The sequence below is a fragment of the Bombina bombina genome, chromosome 10, assembly GCF_027579735.1.
Source record: "Bombina bombina isolate aBomBom1 chromosome 10, aBomBom1.pri, whole genome shotgun sequence".
In the NCBI taxonomy this organism is placed as follows: Eukaryota; Metazoa; Chordata; class Amphibia; order Anura; family Bombinatoridae; genus Bombina; species Bombina bombina.
In genome coordinates, this window is record NC_069508.1 from 213,990,206 (window position 1) to 214,008,835 (window position 18,630).

Below are 18,630 nucleotides of genomic sequence, written 5' to 3' on the forward strand. Positions count from 1 at the left end.
GTAAAGGTTCATACTATTAAAATACAAGCTGTCTCTTGCAGACGCAATTTAGCCAATTTTTTTTTTTTTTTCGATTTTTGATATAATGATAGGTACATCAGTTTAAAAAGGACAAGAAAAACAACATGAAACTTGCATGATTCGGATAGAGCATGTCATTAATTTCAAATGCACTTTGTTCTTTTTTTTCATCTATGTTTTCATCTAGCTCACAAAAGTGATTTACTGCTTTGGGACTCTCATTAAGTATGGATTAAACACATAGGGGATGATTTATCATGCCCCGTATGCATCTTAAAGCATCTGTCGCCGTGCGAGCCTTCAGGCTCGCCGGAAACAGGAGTTAAGAAGCAGCGGTCATAACAGCTCTGCTCCTTAACTCTTCCGCCACATCTGAGGTGGTGGACAGCAATCCACCCAATCGCATACGATCGGGTTGATTGACACCCCCTGCTAGCAGCCGATTGGCTGAGAATGTGCAGAGTGCAACATTGCACAAGCATTTCTAGTGAAATTCTTGTGCAATGATAAACCTGATAGGACTTCCTACTGGAATAGACACGGCCAGCCACTATCATTTTATTAGCAACATGCCCTTTGTTTTATGGTTTCCTGTCTGATAAGCTCTGCTGGGGCCAATTAGGAAAATATGTGTGTCAGAGTTAGTCAATGAATTGAAACCAAATTAAAATAAAGAAGATGTTTAAAAAATTTAAAATTGCCCCATAAAAATGTAGGACAAATGGGAGTCTTGTTACAATTTTACTTGTTACTGTTTCCATTCAGTGGTTTTATATCCTTTAATATCACCTTGAGTATAAATGTTAGCGCTACCTTTGCTTAATTATACTTTATGGTTTGGAGTCTAGTTGTGCTAGAGACTGCTGTTCTTACACTGGTCACCTTTTTTTTTAGATATTGGGCCCCCTATTAGTGATGTGATTAGATTGCCAAAACTAAGGACAGATGAATACTTCATGACATATTTTTTCCCTTTTATTAAATGTAAAATTCAGTTATTGAATGTCATATTATATTTAATATATTATTTATTCTCATAAACTTCTATGCAAGTCTATTTGAATCAATATTAAAATGTAATGTGTGATTATTAAATTTACCTTTCAATTGTTACAGTCAATAATTGAATTTTCATATTTGACATTCAAATGTTAACATTTGTTTTGTTCCATAGGAACATTTTATTGAGAAAATAAATATCAAGGACATTTGTTCTATTTATTTATTGTCAAAAAACAGACATTTAGCCATCACTATTTTGCATCCCTGACTCCTCACTAAGAAAATTGAAGAATAAACAGTGGTTCCTCATTGTGTGTGATGTCATTGCACATGTGTTTGATGATGTCACTACTCAGATTACTACTACTAAGATTTTTCCCCCAGTGTTCTTATACATAATTCCCATACGGCTAGATTACGAGTTTTGCGTTATGAGTTAAAAAGCTTCATAACGCTGCTTTTTCACTACTGCTGATATTACGAGTCTTGTAGGTATAGCTGTACCGCACACATTTTGGCTGTCATGCAACGTAACTACCGCACTTTTTAAAAAGTCCTTTTTAAACGGGACTTCCATAGCACCGGTATTACGAGTTTGCCTGTCCGCCCAAAAAGTGAGTGGTACAGCCTATAACTACAAGATCCGTACCATAAACTGAAAGTCAGTAGTTAAGGGTTTTACGCTACAAAGCTGTAGCATAAAACTCATAACTAAAGTGTCACAAAGTACACTAACACCCATAAACTACCTATTAACCCCTAAAGTATTCCTATTTAATAGTAAATACCTGTAAAATAAAACCTAAGCTACCTACAATATAACTAATAGCTATATTGTAGCTAGCTTAGGTTTTATTTTTATTTCACATGTAAGTTCGTATTTATTTTAACTAGGTAGACTAGTTAGTAAATAGTTATTAACTATTTACTAGCTACCTAGTCAAAATAAATACAAATTTACCTGTAAAATAAAACCTAACCTGTCTTACACTAAAACCTAACTTAAATTAACTTAAATTAACAAAATACATTTATCTAAATTACAAAAAATAATAAACACTAAATTACACAAAATAAAAAGAAATGATCAAATATTTAAACTAATTACATTTAATCTAATAGCCCTATCAAAATAAAAAAGCCCCCCAAAATAAAAAAAAAAACCCTAGCCTACACTAAACTGCCAATGGCCCTTAAAGGGGCCTTTTGCGGGGCATTGCCCCAAAGAAATCAGCTCTTTTACCTGTAAAAAAAAATACAAATAACCCCCAACAGTAAAACCCACCACCCACACAACCAACCCCCCCCAAAAAAAATACATAAAAAAACCTAAGCTCCCCATTGCCCTGAAAAGGGCATTTTGATGGGCATTGCTCTTAAAAGAGCATTTAGCTCTTTTACGTTGCCCAAAGTCCCTAATCTAAAAATAAAACCCACCCAATAAACCCTTAAAAAACCTAACACTAACCCCCGAAGATCCACTTACAGTTTTTGAAGACCGGACATCTGTCCTCATCCAGCCGATGATGTCATCATCCAAGCGGCAAGAAGTCCTCAACGAATCCGGGAGAAGTTTTCATCCAAGCGGCAAGAAGTCGTCCTCCAGGCGGGCAGAAGTCTTCATCCAGACGGCATCTGCTATCTTCATCATGCAATCAGCCAATAGGATTGAGCTTTAATCCTAATGGCTGATCCAATCAGCCAATAGGATTGAGCTCACATTCTATTGGCTGTTCCAATGTTAGGGTTATGTTAGGTGGAAACATACATTTTCTTTCCCCATTGATGTCTATGGGGAAATCGTGCACAAGCACGTAAAACCAGCTCAAAGCAGCGCTGGTATTTGTGTGCGATATGGAGCTCAATGCTGCCATATTGCCCGCTAACGCAGGTTTTTTTGCAAAACCTGTAATAGCAGCGCTATTAAAGGTGAGCGGTGGAAATAACTTGCACGTTATTACCGAGCCACTCATAACGCAAAACTCGTAATCTGGCCGATATAGTTTTATATTTGCTTCTTAATAAAACTTTCCTGAAATACATTTTCAATTATAATTTTACCATTTGTGTGTTTTTTTTTCCTATGTTGCAGTATCTATTTTGTTGTTGCTACCAGTGTCTTTTTATCTTTTTACCACATCTGAATTAAAGCCCAAACATTTTGGTTCCAAGTAATCCTCCCTCAAGGGCACCCACTTGTTCTTAATGAAAAATATTAATCTGCATCCACAACACCAATGTGATCAGTTTCCTGGTGCACACAAAAATGTAGCATGAAATAATTTGTGAACAAGAAATGTTAGTTATTTTTCTTGTACTCAAATTGACTAGAAATATTTTAATTCATGTAAAATGGTGATGTAAAAATCTAGTAGCAAATTATTGAAAAATCTTTGGAATATGTTACTATACGGTAGCTTGTTTATATCATTGTTATTTCTATATCATTGTCCGTATTCAGTGTTTCAAAAGAAATGTACATTTTCTGTCCTTTTGGTACACGCAGTGCAGGCAGCTGCAGCTGTTGCTAAAAGTGACTCTTCAGACCTATTAGAGGAAAATCACATTCTAAACAAGCAAATCCTTTGTGTATTATTCAGTCTGGAGATAAAATATATGTAATTATAAAGATAATGGCCACTAGACAGTAAAAAAACATCCCTTCCTAGTGACGCCAAAGCCTTTTCAGCACATAGCAGAGATTCCTTCTGTTAATGGCTACACACATAACTGTATGATATGTATCTGTCAGGTCTGTCAGAAGAGTATCGTGTTTACCGTCATGTGGCTATTGGACATGTGTTTTCATCCATCTTCAAATCGTAACATCCATCAGCGAAGGAAAATAAAGTAAAATATTATACAGTTACAGGCATTTACAGATTAGAGATGTGCATTTGTTTTTGGAAGAATGCACATTCATTACAAAAATCTGAAAAATGCACAAAGAAAATTAAAGAAAACAAAAAATACTGACGAAATCATCAGTATTCATTCTTTTTTTTCTTTTTTAGGGGTTAATACTTCCCTTAGTGTGCTCTCCACACTCTCCAGAGCACATTAAGGTAAGTATTGTAGCTATATGTGATACTCACCTTAGCACGCACTCCATGCTCTCCAGATCACATTAAGGTAAGTATTGTAGCTACAGGTGATACTTACCTTAGCGCGCTTTCCAGAGCACATTAAGGTAAATATTGTAGCTACAGGTAATACTAACCTTAGCACACTCTCCACACTCTCCAGAGCACATTAAGGTAAGTATTGTAGCTACAGGTGATACTTACCTTAGCACTCTCCACACTCTCCAGAGCACATTAAGGTAAGTATTGTAGCTACAGGTGATACTTACCTTAGTGCACTCTCTGTCCATAGTGCATTAAGGTAAGTATTGTAGTTACAGGTGATACTTACCTTAGCGTGCTCTCCACACTCTCCAGAGCACATTAAGGTAAGTATTGTAGCTACAGGTGATACTTACCTTAGCGCGCTGTCCAGTGCACATTAAGGTAAGTATTGTAGCTACAGGTGATACTAACCTTAGCACGCTCTCCACACTCTCCAGAGCACATTAAGGTAAGTATTGTAGTTACAGGTAATACTAACCTTAGCACGCTCTCCACACTCTCCAGAGCACATTAAGGTAAGTATTGTAGTTACAGGTGATACTTACCTTAGTGCACTCTCCAGAGCACATTAAGGTAAGTATTGTAGCTACAGGTGATACTTACCTTAGTGCGCTCTCTGTCCATAGTGCAATAAGGTAAGTATTGTAGCTACAGGTGATACTTACCTTAGGACGCTCTCCATAGCACATTAAGGTAAGTATTGTAGCTACAGGTGATACTTACCTTAGCGCGCTCTCCATGCTCTACAGAGCACATTAATGTAATTATTGTAGCTACAGGTGATACTTACCTTAGCGCGCTCTCCATAGCACATTAAGGTAAGTATTGTAGCTACAGGTGATACTTACCTTAGCACACTCTCCATGCTCTCCAGAGCACATTAAGGTAAGTATTGTAGCTACAGGTGATACTTACCTTAGCACGCTCTCCATAGCACATTAAGGTAAGTATTGTAGCTACAGGTGATACTTACCTTAGCGCGCTCTCCATGATCTCCAGAGCACATTAAGGTAATTATTGTAGCTACAGGTGATACTTACCTTAGCACGCTCTCCATGCTCTCCAGAGCACATTAAGGTAAGTATTGTAGCTACAGGTGATACTTACCTTAGCGCGCTCTCCAGAGCACATTAAGGTAAGTATTGTAGCTACAGGTGATACTTACCTTAGTGCGCTCTCTGTCCATAGTGCATTAAGGTAAGTATTGTAGCTACAGGTGATACTTACCTTAGCACGCTCTCCAGAGCACATTAAGGTAAGTATTGTAGCTACAGGTGATACTTACCTTAGCGCGCTCTCCATAGCAAATTAAGGTAAGTATTGTAGCTACAGGTGATACTAACCTTAGCACGCTCTCCACACTCTCCAGAGCACATTAAGGTAAGTATTGTAGTTACAGGTAATACTAACCTTAGCACGCTCTCCACACTCTCCAGAGCACATTAAGGTAAGTATTGTAGTTACAGGTGATACTTACCTTAGCGCACTCTCCATAGCACATTAAGGTAAGTATTGTAGCTACAGGTGATACATACCTTAGTGCGCTCTCCATGCTCTCCAGAGCACATTAAGGTAAGTATTGTAGCTACAAGTGATACTTACCTTAGTGCGCTCTCCATGCTCTACAGAGCACATTAAGGTAAGTATTGTAGCTACAAGTGATACTTACCTTAGTGCGCTCTCCATGCTCTACAGAGCACATTAAGGTAAGTATTGTAGCTACAGGTGATACTTACCTTAGCGCACTCTCCAGAGCACATTAAGGTAAGTATTGTAGCTACAGGTGATACTTACCTTAGCGCGCACTCGATGCTCTCCAGATCACATTAAGGTAAGTATTGTAGCTACAGGTGATACTTACCTTAGTGCGCTCTCTGTCCATAGTGCATTAAGGTAAGTATTGTAGCTACAGGTGATACTTACCTTAGCACGCTCTCCATGCTCTCCAGAGCACATTAAGGTAAGTATTGTAGCTACAGGTGATACTTACCTTAGCGCGCTCTCCAGAGCACATTAAGGTAAGTATTGTAGCTACAGGTGATACTTACCTTAGTGCGCTCTCTGTCCATAGTGCATTAAGGTAAGTATTGTAGCTACAGGTGATACTTACCTTAGCACGCTCTCCAGAGCACATTAAGGTAAGTATTGTAGCTACAGGTGATACTTACCTTAGCGCGCTCTCCATAGCAAATTAAGGTAAGTATTGTAGCTACAGGTGATACTAACCTTAGCACGCTCTCCACACTCTCCAGAGCACATTAAGGTAAGTATTGTAGTTACAGGTAATACTAACCTTAGCACGCTCTCCACACTCTCCAGAGCACATTAAGGTAAGTATTGTAGTTACAGGTGATACTTACCTTAGCGCACTCTCCATAGCACATTAAGGTAAGTATTGTAGCTACAGGTGATACATACCTTAGTGCGCTCTCCATGCTCTCCAGAGCACATTAAGGTAAGTATTGTAGCTACAAGTGATACTTACCTTAGTGCGCTCTCCATGCTCTACAGAGCACATTAAGGTAAGTATTGTAGCTACAAGTGATACTTACCTTAGTGCGCTCTCCATGCTCTACAGAGCACATTAAGGTAAGTATTGTAGCTACAGGTGATACTTACCTTAGCGCACTCTCCAGAGCACATTAAGGTAAGTATTGTAGCTACAGGTGATACTTACCTTAGCGCGCACTCCATGCTCTCCAGATCACATTAAGGTAAGTATTGTAGCTACAGGTGATACTTACCTTAGTGCGCTCTCTGTCCATAGTGCATTAAGGTAAGTATTGTAGCTACAGGTGATACTTACCTTAGCACGCTCTCCATAGCACATTAAGGTAAGTATTGTAGCTACAGGTGATACTTACCTTAGTGCCCTCTCCATAGCACATTAAGGTAAGTATTGTAGCTACAGGTGATACTTACCTTAGCACGCTCTCCATGATCTCCAGAGCACATTAAGGTAAGTATTGTAGCTACAGGTGATACTTACCTTAGCACGCTCTCCGTGCTCTCCAGAGCACATTAAGGTAAGTATTGTAGCTACAGGTGATACTTACCTTAGCGCGCTCTCCATGCTCTCCAGAGCACATTAAGGTAAGTATTGTAGCTACAGGTGATACTTACCTTAGCACGCTCTCCATGCTCTCCAGAGCACATTAAGGTAAGTATTGTAGCTACAGGTGATACTTACCTTAGCACGCTCTCCATAGCACATTAAGGTAAGTATTGTAGCTACAGGTGATACTTACCTTAGCACGCTCTCCATAGCACATTAAGGTAAGTATTGTAGCTACAGGTGATACTAACCTTAGCGCGCTCTCCATGATCTCCAGAGCACATTAAGGAAAGTATTGTAGCTACAGGTGATACTTACCTTAGCACGCTCTCCTTGCTCTCCAGAGCACATTAAGGTAAGTATTGTAGCTACAAGTGATACTTACCTTAGCGCGCTCTCTGTCCATAGTGCATTAAGGTAAGTATTGTAGCTACAGGTGATACTTACCTTAGCACGCTCTCCATAGCACATTAAGGTAAGTATTGTAGCTACAGGTGATACTTACCTTAGCACGCTCTCCATAGCACATTAAGGTAAGTATTGTAGCTACAGGTGATACTAACCTTAGCGCGCTCTCCATGATCTCCAGAGCACATTAAGGAAAGTATTGTAGCTACAGGTGATACTTACCTTAGCACGCTCTCCTTGCTCTCCAGAGCACATTAAGGTAAGTATTGTAGCTACAAGTGATACTTACCTTAGCGCGCTCTCTGTCCATAGTGCATTAAGGTAAGTATTGTAGCTACAGGTGATACTTACCTTAGCACGCTCTCCATAGCACATTAAGGTAAGTATTGTAGCTACAGGTGATACTTACCTTAGCGCTCTCTCCAGAGCACATTAAGGTAAGTATTGTAGCTACAGGTGATACTTACCTTAGTGCGCTCTCCATGCTCTACAGAGCACATTAAGGTAAGTATTGTAGCTACAAGTGATACTTACCTTAGTGCGCTCTCCATGCTCTCCAGAGCACATTAAGGTAAGTATTGTAGCTACAAGTGATACTTACCTTAGTGCGCTCTCCATGCTCTACAGAGCACATTAAGGTAATTATTGTAGCTACAGGTGATACTTACCTTAGTGCGCTCTCCATGCTCTACAGAGCACATTAAGGTAAGTATTGTAGCTATAAGTGATACTTACCTTAGTGCGCTCTCCATGCTCTACAGAGCACATTAAGGTAAGTATTGTAGCTACAGGTGATACTTACCTTAGCGCGCTCTCCAGAGCACATTAAGGTAAGTATTGTAGCTACAGGTGATACTTACCTTAGTGCGCACTCCATGCTCTCCAGATCACATTAAGGTAAGTATTGTAGCTACAGGTGATACTTACCTTAGTGCGCTCTCTGTCCATAGTGCATTAAGGTAAGTATTGTAGCTACAGGTGATACTTACCGTAGCACGCTCTCCATAGCACATTAAGGTAAGTATTGTAGCTACAGGTGATACTTACCTTAGCGCCCTCTCCATAGCTCATTAAGGTAAGTATTGTAGCTACAGGTGATACTTACCTTAGCACGCTCTCCATGATCTCCAGAGCACATTAAGGTAAGTATTGTAGCTACAGGTGATACTTACCTTAGCACGCTCTCCATGCTCTCCAGAGCACATTAAGGTAAGTATTGTAGCTACAGGTGATACTTACCTTAGCGCGCTCTCCATGCTCTCCAGAGCACATTAAGGTAAGTATTGTAGCTACAGGTGATACTTACCTTAGCACGCTCTCCATGCTCTCCAGAGCACATTAAGGTAAGTATTGTAGCTACAGGTGATACTTACCTTAGCACGCTCTCCATAGCACATTAAGGTAAGTATTGTAGCTACAGGTGATATTTACCTTAGCACGCTCTCCATAGCACATTAAGGTAAGTATTGTAGCTACAGGTGATACTAACCTTAGCGCGCTCTCCATGATCTCCAGAGCACATTAAGGAAAGTATTGTAGCTACAGGTGATACTTACCTTAGCACGCTCTCCTTGCTCTCCAGAGCTCATTAAGGTAAGTATTGTAGCTACAGGTGATACTTACTTTAGCGCGCTCTCTGTCCATAGTGCATTCAGGTAAGTATTGTAGCTACAGGTGATACTTACCTTAGCACGCTCTCCATAGCACATTAAGGTAAGTATTGTAGCTACAGGTGATACTTACCTTAGCGCGCTCTCCAGAGCACATTAAGGTAAGTATTGTAGCTACAGGTGATACTTACCTTAGTGCGCTCTCTGTCCATAGTGCATTAAGGTAAGTATTGTAGCTACAGGTGATACTTACCTTAGCACGCTCTCCATAGCACATTTAGGTAAGTATTGTAGCTACAGGTGATACTTACCTTAGCGTGCTCTCCAGAGCACATTAAGGTAAGTATTGTAGCTACAGGTGATACCTACCTTAGCGCGCTCTCCATGATCTCCAGAGCACATTAAGGTAAGTATTGTAGCTACAGGTGATACTTACCTTAGCACGCTCTCCATGCTCTCCATAGCACATTAAGGTAAGTATTGTAGCTACAGATGATATTTACCTTAGCGCGCTCTCCATAGCACATTAAGGTAAGTATTTTAGCTACGCGTGATACTTACTTTTGTGCGCTCTCCATGCTCTACAGAGCACATTAATGTAAGTATTGTAGCTACAGGTGATACTTACCTTAGCGTGCTCTCCATAGCACATTAAGGTAAGTATTGTAGCTACAAGTGATACTTACTTTAGTGCGCTCTCCATGCTCTACAGAGCACATTAAGGTAAGTATTGTAGCTACAGGTGATACTTACCTTAGCACGCTCTCCATGATCTCCAGAGCACATTAAGGTAAGTATTGTAGCTATAGGTGATACTTACCTTAGCACGCTCTCCATGCTCTCCAGAGCACATTAAGGTAAGTTTTGTAGCTACAGATGATATTTACCTTAGCGCGCTCTCCATAGCACATTAAGGTAAGTATTTTAGCTACACGTGATACTTACTTTAGTGCGCTCTCCATGCTCTACAGAGCACATTAATGTAAGTATTGTAGCTACAGGTGATACTTACCTTAGCACGCTCTCCATGATCTCCAGAGCACATTAAGGTAAGTATTGTAGTTACAGGTGATACTTACCTTAGCGTTCTCTCCATAGCACATTAAGGTAAGTATTGTAGCTACAAGTGATACTTACTTTAGTGCGCTCTCCATGCTCTACAGAGCACATTAATGTAAGTATTGTAGCTATAGGTGATACCTTAGCATATTAAGGTAAGGTAGAACTTTTCACCTATAGCTTTTAAACATTTTAACGAAAATAAATGTACATTTTTAACGAAAATTCTGTATTCGTTTAGTTTAAAAAAAACGAATACCGATTAGTACAACCACTGAACATTCCCCTGAATATTCGGAATGAAAATTTTGTCCGAAACTAAATTTTCTTGGCTGCGCATCTCTGTAACAGATCTCATTTTGCAAAGGTGTTTGTAATTACTGCTTTTCTTGCTAATGGTTCATGTTTGCTGTGGGATAAATAGAACGTATTGTGACATTTAACATGATCATATTGTAATGGAACATCCACTGGGACCAACTGGAAAATATAAATCTAGCTCATTAAAGGGACATAAAAATAATAAATTATTTAATGATTCAGATAAAACATACAATTTTAAACAACTTTCCAATTTACTTCTATAATCAATTTATTTGTTTTCTTGTTTTCTTTTGTTGAAAAGCAGCAGGGTAAGTTCAGGAGTGTGCACGTGTCTGCAGTGCTATATGGCAGCAGTTTTGTAACAATATTTTACATTAGCAAGAGCACTAGATGGCAGCAGTTTTATCACAATGTTATACATTAGCAAGAGCACTAGATGGCAGCAGTTTTATAATAATGTTATACATTAGCAAGAGCACTAGATGGCAGCAGTTTTTATAACAATGTTATACATTAGCAAGAGCACTAGATGGCAGCAGTTTTATAATAATGTTATACATTAGCAAGAGCACTAGATGGCAGCAGTTTTATAATGTTATACATGTGCAGGAGCACTAGATGGCAGCAGTATTATAATAATGTTATACATTAGCAAGAGCACTAGATGGCAGCAGTTTTATAACAATGTTATACATTAAAAAGAGCACAAGATGACAGTAGTTTTATAACAATGTTATACATTAGCAAGAGCACTAGATGGCAGCAGTTTTATAATAATGTTATACATTAGCAGGAGCACTAGATGGCAGCAGTTTTATAATAATGTTGTACATTAGCAAGAGCACTAGATGGCAGCAGTTTTATAATAATGTTATACATTAGCAAGAGCACTAGATGGCAGCAGTTTTTATAACAATGTTATACATTAGCAAGAGCACCTAGATGGCAGCAGTTTAATAATAATGTTATACATTAGCAAGAGCACTAGATGGCAGTATTTCTATAACAATGTTATACATTAGCAAGTGCACTAGATGGCAACAGTTTTATAACAATGTTATACATTAGCAAGAGCACTAGATGGCAGCAGTTTTATAACAATGTTATACATTAGCAAGAGCACTAGATGGCAGCAGTTTTATAACAATGTTATACATTAGCAAGAGCACTAGATGGCAGCAGTTTTATAACAATGTTATACATTAGCAAGAGCACTAGATGGCAGTAGTTTTATAACAATGTTATACATTAGCAAGAGCACTAGATGGCAGCAGTTTTATAACAATGTTATAAAACTGCTGCCATCTAGTGCTCTTGCTAATGTACAACATTGTTATAAAACTGCTGCCATCTAGTGCTCTTGCTAATGTATAGCAATGTTATACATTAGCAAGAGCACTAGATGGCAGCAGTTTTATAACAATGTTATACATTAACAAGAGCACTAGATGGCAGCAGTTTTATAATAATGTTATACATTAGCAAGAGCACTAGATGGCAGCAGTTTTATAATAATGTTATACGTTAGCAAGAGCACTAGATTGCAGCAGTTTTATAACAATGTTATACATTAACAAGAGCACTAGATGGCAGCAGTTTTATAATTATGTTATACATTAGCAGGAGCACTAGAGGCAGCAGTTTTATAACAATGTTATACATTAGCAAGAGCACTAGATGGCAGCAGTTTTATAACAACGTTATACATTAGCAAGAGCACTAGATGGCAGCAGTTTTATAACAATGTTATACATTAGCAAGAGCACTAGATGGCAGCAGTTTTATAACAACGTTATACATTAGCAAGAGCACTAGATGGCAGCAGTTTTATAACAATGTTATACATTAGCAGGAGCACTAGATGGCAGCAGTTTTATAATAATGTTATACATTAGCAAGAGCACTAGATGGCAGAAGTTTTGTAACAATATTTTACATTAGCAAGAGCACTAGATGGCAGAAGTTTTATAATAATGTTATACATTAGCAAGAGCACTAGATGGCAGCAGTTTTATAACAATATTATACATTAGCTAGAGCACTAGATGGCAGCAGTTTTATAATGTTATACATTAGCAAGAGCACTAGATTGCAGCAGTTTTATAACAATATTATACATTAGCAAGAGCACTAGATGGCAGCAGTTTTATAACAATGTTATACATTAGCAAGAGCACAAGATGGTAGCAGTTTTATAACAATGTTATACATTAGCAAGTGTACTAGAGGCAGCAGTTTTGTTACAATGTTATATATTAGCAAGAGCACTAGAAGGCAGCAGTTTTATAATAATGTTATACATTAGCAAGAGCACTAGATGGCAGCAGTTTTATAATAATGTTATACATTAGCAGGAGCACTAGGTGGTAGCAGTTTTATAACAATGTTATACATTAGCTAGAGCACTAGATGGCAGCAGTTTATAACAATGTTATACATTAGCAAGAGCACTAGATGGCAGCAGTTTTATAACAATGTTATACATTAGCTAGAGCACTAGATAGCAGCAGTTTTATAACAATGTTATGCATTAGCAAGAACACTAGATGGCAGCACTATTTCCTGTCATGTAGTCTTCAATGCATGTGCACGCTACCTCAACTAGATATCTCTTCAACAAAAAACAACAAGAGAACTAAGCAAATCTGATTATAGAAGTAAATTGGAAACTTTTTAAAAATGATATTCTCTATCTGAATCATGAAAGAAATATTTGAGCTTCATTTCCCTTTAAGTATTGAGTAAGAAGTGCACAAGTGATATTGTGATATTAGTTTAAAGAGAGCAGGAAGAACAGTTTTCAGAGGTATAATAAACAATGAATATACAGTGCATTTAATTGTGAGTTTATTGTTCTGTCAATGCAGCAGATTTGTATTTGTTCCTTAAAGTGATGGTAAAGTTAATTGGTTAATATTTGTAATAAAAAAGTAAATGAGGGGCACTTTCATTCATGGAAATCATTATAAATGCTGAATTATGTAAATAATTACCCTTTCATGTTGTTATACCTTGCGCCGTTCCTCCGCCTGCAACGCATACCCTATTTCTGTGTTGAATGACAAATCATGCTGTAGCCAATCGAATCGCGCCCCCTTGGTATTCGGCAAGTTAATAATAACGCCCCTGGTTTTGACGGCAAAGGGGTGCAATACAATTGGCTACAGCATGATTTGTCATTAAACACAGAAATAGAGTATGCGTTGCCGGCAGTGGAACGGCGCAAGGTATAACATGAAAGGGTAATTATTTACATAATGATTTACTTTTTGTTACAAATATTATTAATATAATCACTGAACTTTACCATCACTTTAAATGTCATTCATGCACGTATTTGCTATTTCCTTTCTTTACAGAATATAAAGAACATTACAGTAATAAAGTTGTCCTGTATCTTTCAAGTCTTGTATTGTTTTATTTAAATGAATTGTATCCATGGACAGTGCTGCGGAATATGTTGGCGCTTAATAAATAAAGTATAATAATAATAAATTGTACACTTTCCAGAATTGTCTTTTGGTCATGTTCTGTAAAATAAAAAGAGGATGTATTTATTTATTTGTTGTTTTTTTTTTTGTTTGTTTTTTTAAGAACTCTTTCAAATAGCTGCAACGTTTTCTGAGACCTATGGGATTCCGCCAACAGATTTCTTCCTGTCTTGTGTGCTGCCAAATCAGTCATCTAATTATTCTTTAGCAACTGGAAATTTACGAAACATCAATACGGATGATCATTTTTTAACTCACAAGTGGAATTTCAGCTGTACCTTTTCAACAGATTACACTTGTTGCCTTTGGGACTGTATAGATACAGACTGCTCCCGTGAAGACAAAGATTTGGCGTTGCGAAACAACAATGCATCATTATTTGCTTCAGATATGTATTTAATTGGTGTGTATTCATTTGTTTTACAACTGAACACTATGCTACATGTTGATAATTTTAGTACAGATAAAGTATGAGATAGATATATATATAAATAAGTATATTCCTTTGCTCTTTTTTTTTTAAATCTGGCAAAATTCCCATTGTTTAACAGGGGTATTGAAATTCAAAAAAAGACATGGGGCTAGAGCCCATAAAAACATGAGAAGCCCCATAGATTCCAATCCCCTTTGTTCCTACTTTATTCTGTAGATCCCACCCTATAGATACATTGGCCTCTAGTTATCAACGTGTCTACTTTACCTGCCTTCGCCGTCAAGCTGTCACTAAGCACCCACACTAACTACACTGTTCTACCCCCTATACCGGCTCCCCCGGAGCCCCCCGCAACTAAATAAAGTTATTAACCCCTAAACCGTCGCTCCTAGACCCCGCTGCAACTCTTAAAAATGTATTAACCCCTAAACCGCCGCTCCCGGACACCGCTGCCACCTACATTATACCTATTAACCCCTATCCTGCCCCCCCTACACCGTCGCCACCTATAATAAATTTATTAACCCCTATCCTGCCCCCCTACACCACCACTGTAATAAATGTATTAACCCCTAAACCTAAGTCTAACACTAACCCTAACACCCCCCTAACTTAAATATTAATTAAATAAATCTAAATAATATTTCTCTTATTAACTAAATTAATCCTATTTAAAACTAAATACTTACCTTTAAAATAAACCCTAATATAGCTACAATATATATAATAATTATATTGTAGCTATCTTAGGATTTATTTTTATTTTACAGGCAACTTTCAATTTATTTCAACTAGGTACAATAGCTATTAAATAGTTATTAACTATTTAATAGCTACCTAGTTAAAATAAAGATAAATTAACCTGTAAAATAAAAACTAACCTAAGTTACAATTACACCTAACACTACACTATCCTTAAATAAATTATTCCTGTTTAAAACTAAATACTTACCTGTAAAATAAACCCTAAGATAGCTACAACGTTATTAATAATTACATTGTAGCTATTTTTGGATTTATATTTATTTTACAAGTAACTTTGTATTTATTTTAGCCAGTTAGAATAGTTATTAAATAGTTATTAACTATTTAATAACAACCTAGCTAAAAGAAATACAAAATTACCTGTAAAATAAATCCTAACCTAAGTTACAATTAAACCTAACACTACACTATCATTAAATTAATTAAATAAATTACCTACAAATAACTACAATTAAATTAAATTAAATAAACTAACTAAAGTACAAAAAATAAAAAAAGCTAAGTTACAAAAAATAAAAAAAAATAAGTTACAAACATTTAAAAAATATTACAACAATTTTAAGATACTTACATCTAATCTAAGCCCCCTAATAAAATAACAAAGCCCCCCAAAATAAAAAAATTCCCTACCCTATTCTACATTAAAAAGTTACCAGCTCTATTACCTTACCAGCCCTTAAAAGGGCCTTTTGCGGGGCATGCCCCAAAGAATTCAGCTCTTTTGCCTGTAAAATTAAAATACAACCCCCCAACATTAAAACCCACCACCCACATACCCCTAATCTAACCCAAACCCCCCTTAAATAAACCTAACACTACCCCCCTGAAGATCATCCTACCTTGAGCTGTCTTCAGCCAGCCGACCACCGATGGAACCGAAGAGGAGATCTGGAGCGGCAGAAGTCATCATCCAAGGGGCGCTGAAGAAGTCTTCCATCCGATTAAAGTTAACATCCAGGCGGCACTGAAGAGGTCTTCCATCCGATAGAAGTCTTCATCCATGCGGCGTCTTCAATCTTCATCCATCCGAAGCGGAGCCATCTTCAGACGAGCCGACGCAGAGCCATCCTCTTCTTCCTGACGACTAACGACGAATGAAGGTTCCTTTAAGGGATGTCATCCAAGATGGCGTCCCTTCAATTCCGATTGGCTGATAGGATTCTATCAGCCAATCGGAATTAAGGTAGGAAAAATCTGATTGGCTGATTGAATCAGCCAATCAGATTGAAGTTCAATCCGATTGGCTGATCCAATTAGCCAATCAGATTGAGCTCGCACTCTATTGGCTGATCGGAACAGCCAATAGAATGTGAGCTCAATCTGATTGGCTGATTGGATCAGCCAATCCGATTGAACTTGAATCTGATTGGCTGATTCCATCAGCCAATCAGATTTTTCCTACCTTAATTCCGATTGGCTGATAGAATCCTATCAGCCAATTGGAATTCGAGGAACGCCATCTTGGATGACGTCATTTAAAGGAACCTTCATTCGGACTTAGGACGTCTTTGAAGAGGATGGATCCACGTCGGCTGCTTCAAGATGGTCCCGCTCCGCGCCGGATGGAAGAAGATAGAAGATGCCGCTTGGATGAAGATGTTTGCTGGTCCGGATCTCCTCTTCTTGCCGGATAGGATGAAGACTTTGGACCCTCTTCTGGACGGATCGGTGATACCCGGCGTGGTGAAGACAAGATAGGAAGATCTTCAGGGGCTTAGTGTTAGGTTTTTTAAGGGGGGTTTGGGTTAGATTAGGGGTATGTGGGTGGTGGGTTGTAATGTTGGGGGGGTATTGTATGTTTTTTTACAGGCAAAAGAGCAGAATTCTTTGGGGCATGCCCCGCAAAAGGCCCTTTTAAGGGCTGGTAAGGTAAAAGAGCTGTAAAATTTTTTATTTTAGAATAGGGTAGGGCATTTTTTTATTTTGGGGGGCTTTGTTATTTTTTTAGGGGGCTTAGAGTAGGTGTAATTAGTTTAAAATTCTTGTAATCTTTTTTTATTTTTTGTAATTTAGTGTTTTTTTTTTTTTGTAATTTAGTGTTTGTTTTTTTGTAATTTAGTTTGGTTGATTTAATTGTAGATAATTGTAGGTAGTTTATTTAATTAATTTATTGATAGTGTAGTGTTAGGTTTAATTGTAACTTAGGTTAGGATTTATTTTACAGGTAATTTTGTAATTATTTTAACTAGGTAACTATTAAATAGTTATGAACTATTTAATAGCTATTGTACCTGGTTAAAATAAATACAAAGTTGCCTGTAAAATAAATATTAATCCTAAAATAGCTACAATATAATTACTATTTATATTGTAGCTATATTAGGGTTTATTTTACAGGTAAGTATTTAGCTTTAAATAGGAATAATTTATTTAATAAGATTTATTTTATTTCGTTAGATTTAAATTAAATTTAACTTAGGGGGGTGTTAGTGTTAGGGTTAGACTTAGCTTTAGGGGTTAATACATTTATTATAGTAGCGGTGAGGTCCGGTCGGCAGATTAGGGGTTAATAATTGTAGGTAGGTAGCGGCGACGTTGGGGGGGGGCAGATTAGGGGGTAATAAATATTATGCAGGGGTCGGCGATGTTAGGGGCAGCAGATTAGGGGTACATAGGGATAATGTAGGTTGCGGCGGTGTGCGGTCGGCAGATTAGGGGTTAAAAAATTAAATAGAGTGGCGGCGATGTGGGGGGGCCTCGGTTTAGGGGTGCATAGGTAGTTTATGGGTGTTAGTGTACTTTAGAGCACAGTAGTTAAGAGCTTTATGAACCGGCGTTAGCCCAGAAAGCTCTTAACTCCTGGCTTTTTTCTGTGGCTGGAGTTTTGTCGTTAGATTTCTAACGCTCACTTCAGCCAAGACTTTAAATACCGGCGTTAGAAAGATCCCATTGAAAAGATAGGCTACGCAATTGGCGTAAGGGGATCTGCGGTATGGAAAAGTCGCGGCTGGAAAGTGAGCGTTAGACCCTTTCCTGACTGACTCTAAATACCAGCGGGCGGTAAAAACCAGCGTTAGGACCCCCTAACGCTGGTTTGGACGGCTAACGCAGAACTCTAAATCTAGGCGTTATTGTTTTAGTATATCCCTTCATTTTTGTATTTGGTGTCAAAAAAATAAAATCCACTGAAATATTCAAGTAATAAGTTTTATTACTTCTATTTAAGAATTTAAGCTGATATAGCAATATTTTTTATTTTTTTCAGATTTCACTTGGAGACTTCACTGCCAGATCCCAGGCAGCACAAGACAATTAACGTGTAAAATACAGTTTCTCTCAGAGACAAATACCACAAGTAAACAATATAGAGTTATTTTCCACTTTGCTGTGTAAG

At 37.8% G+C, this 18,630-nt stretch overlaps 1 protein-coding gene across 1 annotated transcript in view; it reads left to right on the forward strand.

Moving 5' to 3' along the window:
* LEPR (leptin receptor) overlaps nucleotides 1–18,630 on the forward strand; it is a 484,020-nt gene that overhangs the window by 113,088 nt on the left and 352,302 nt on the right. Inside the window, exons 3-4 of the mRNA XM_053693687.1 lie at nucleotides 14,202–14,501; nucleotides 18,502–18,625. Coding sequence (XP_053549662.1) covers nucleotides 14,202–14,501; nucleotides 18,502–18,625 — 424 coding nt within the window. The remainder of the gene's footprint in view (nucleotides 1–14,201; nucleotides 14,502–18,501; nucleotides 18,626–18,630) is intronic.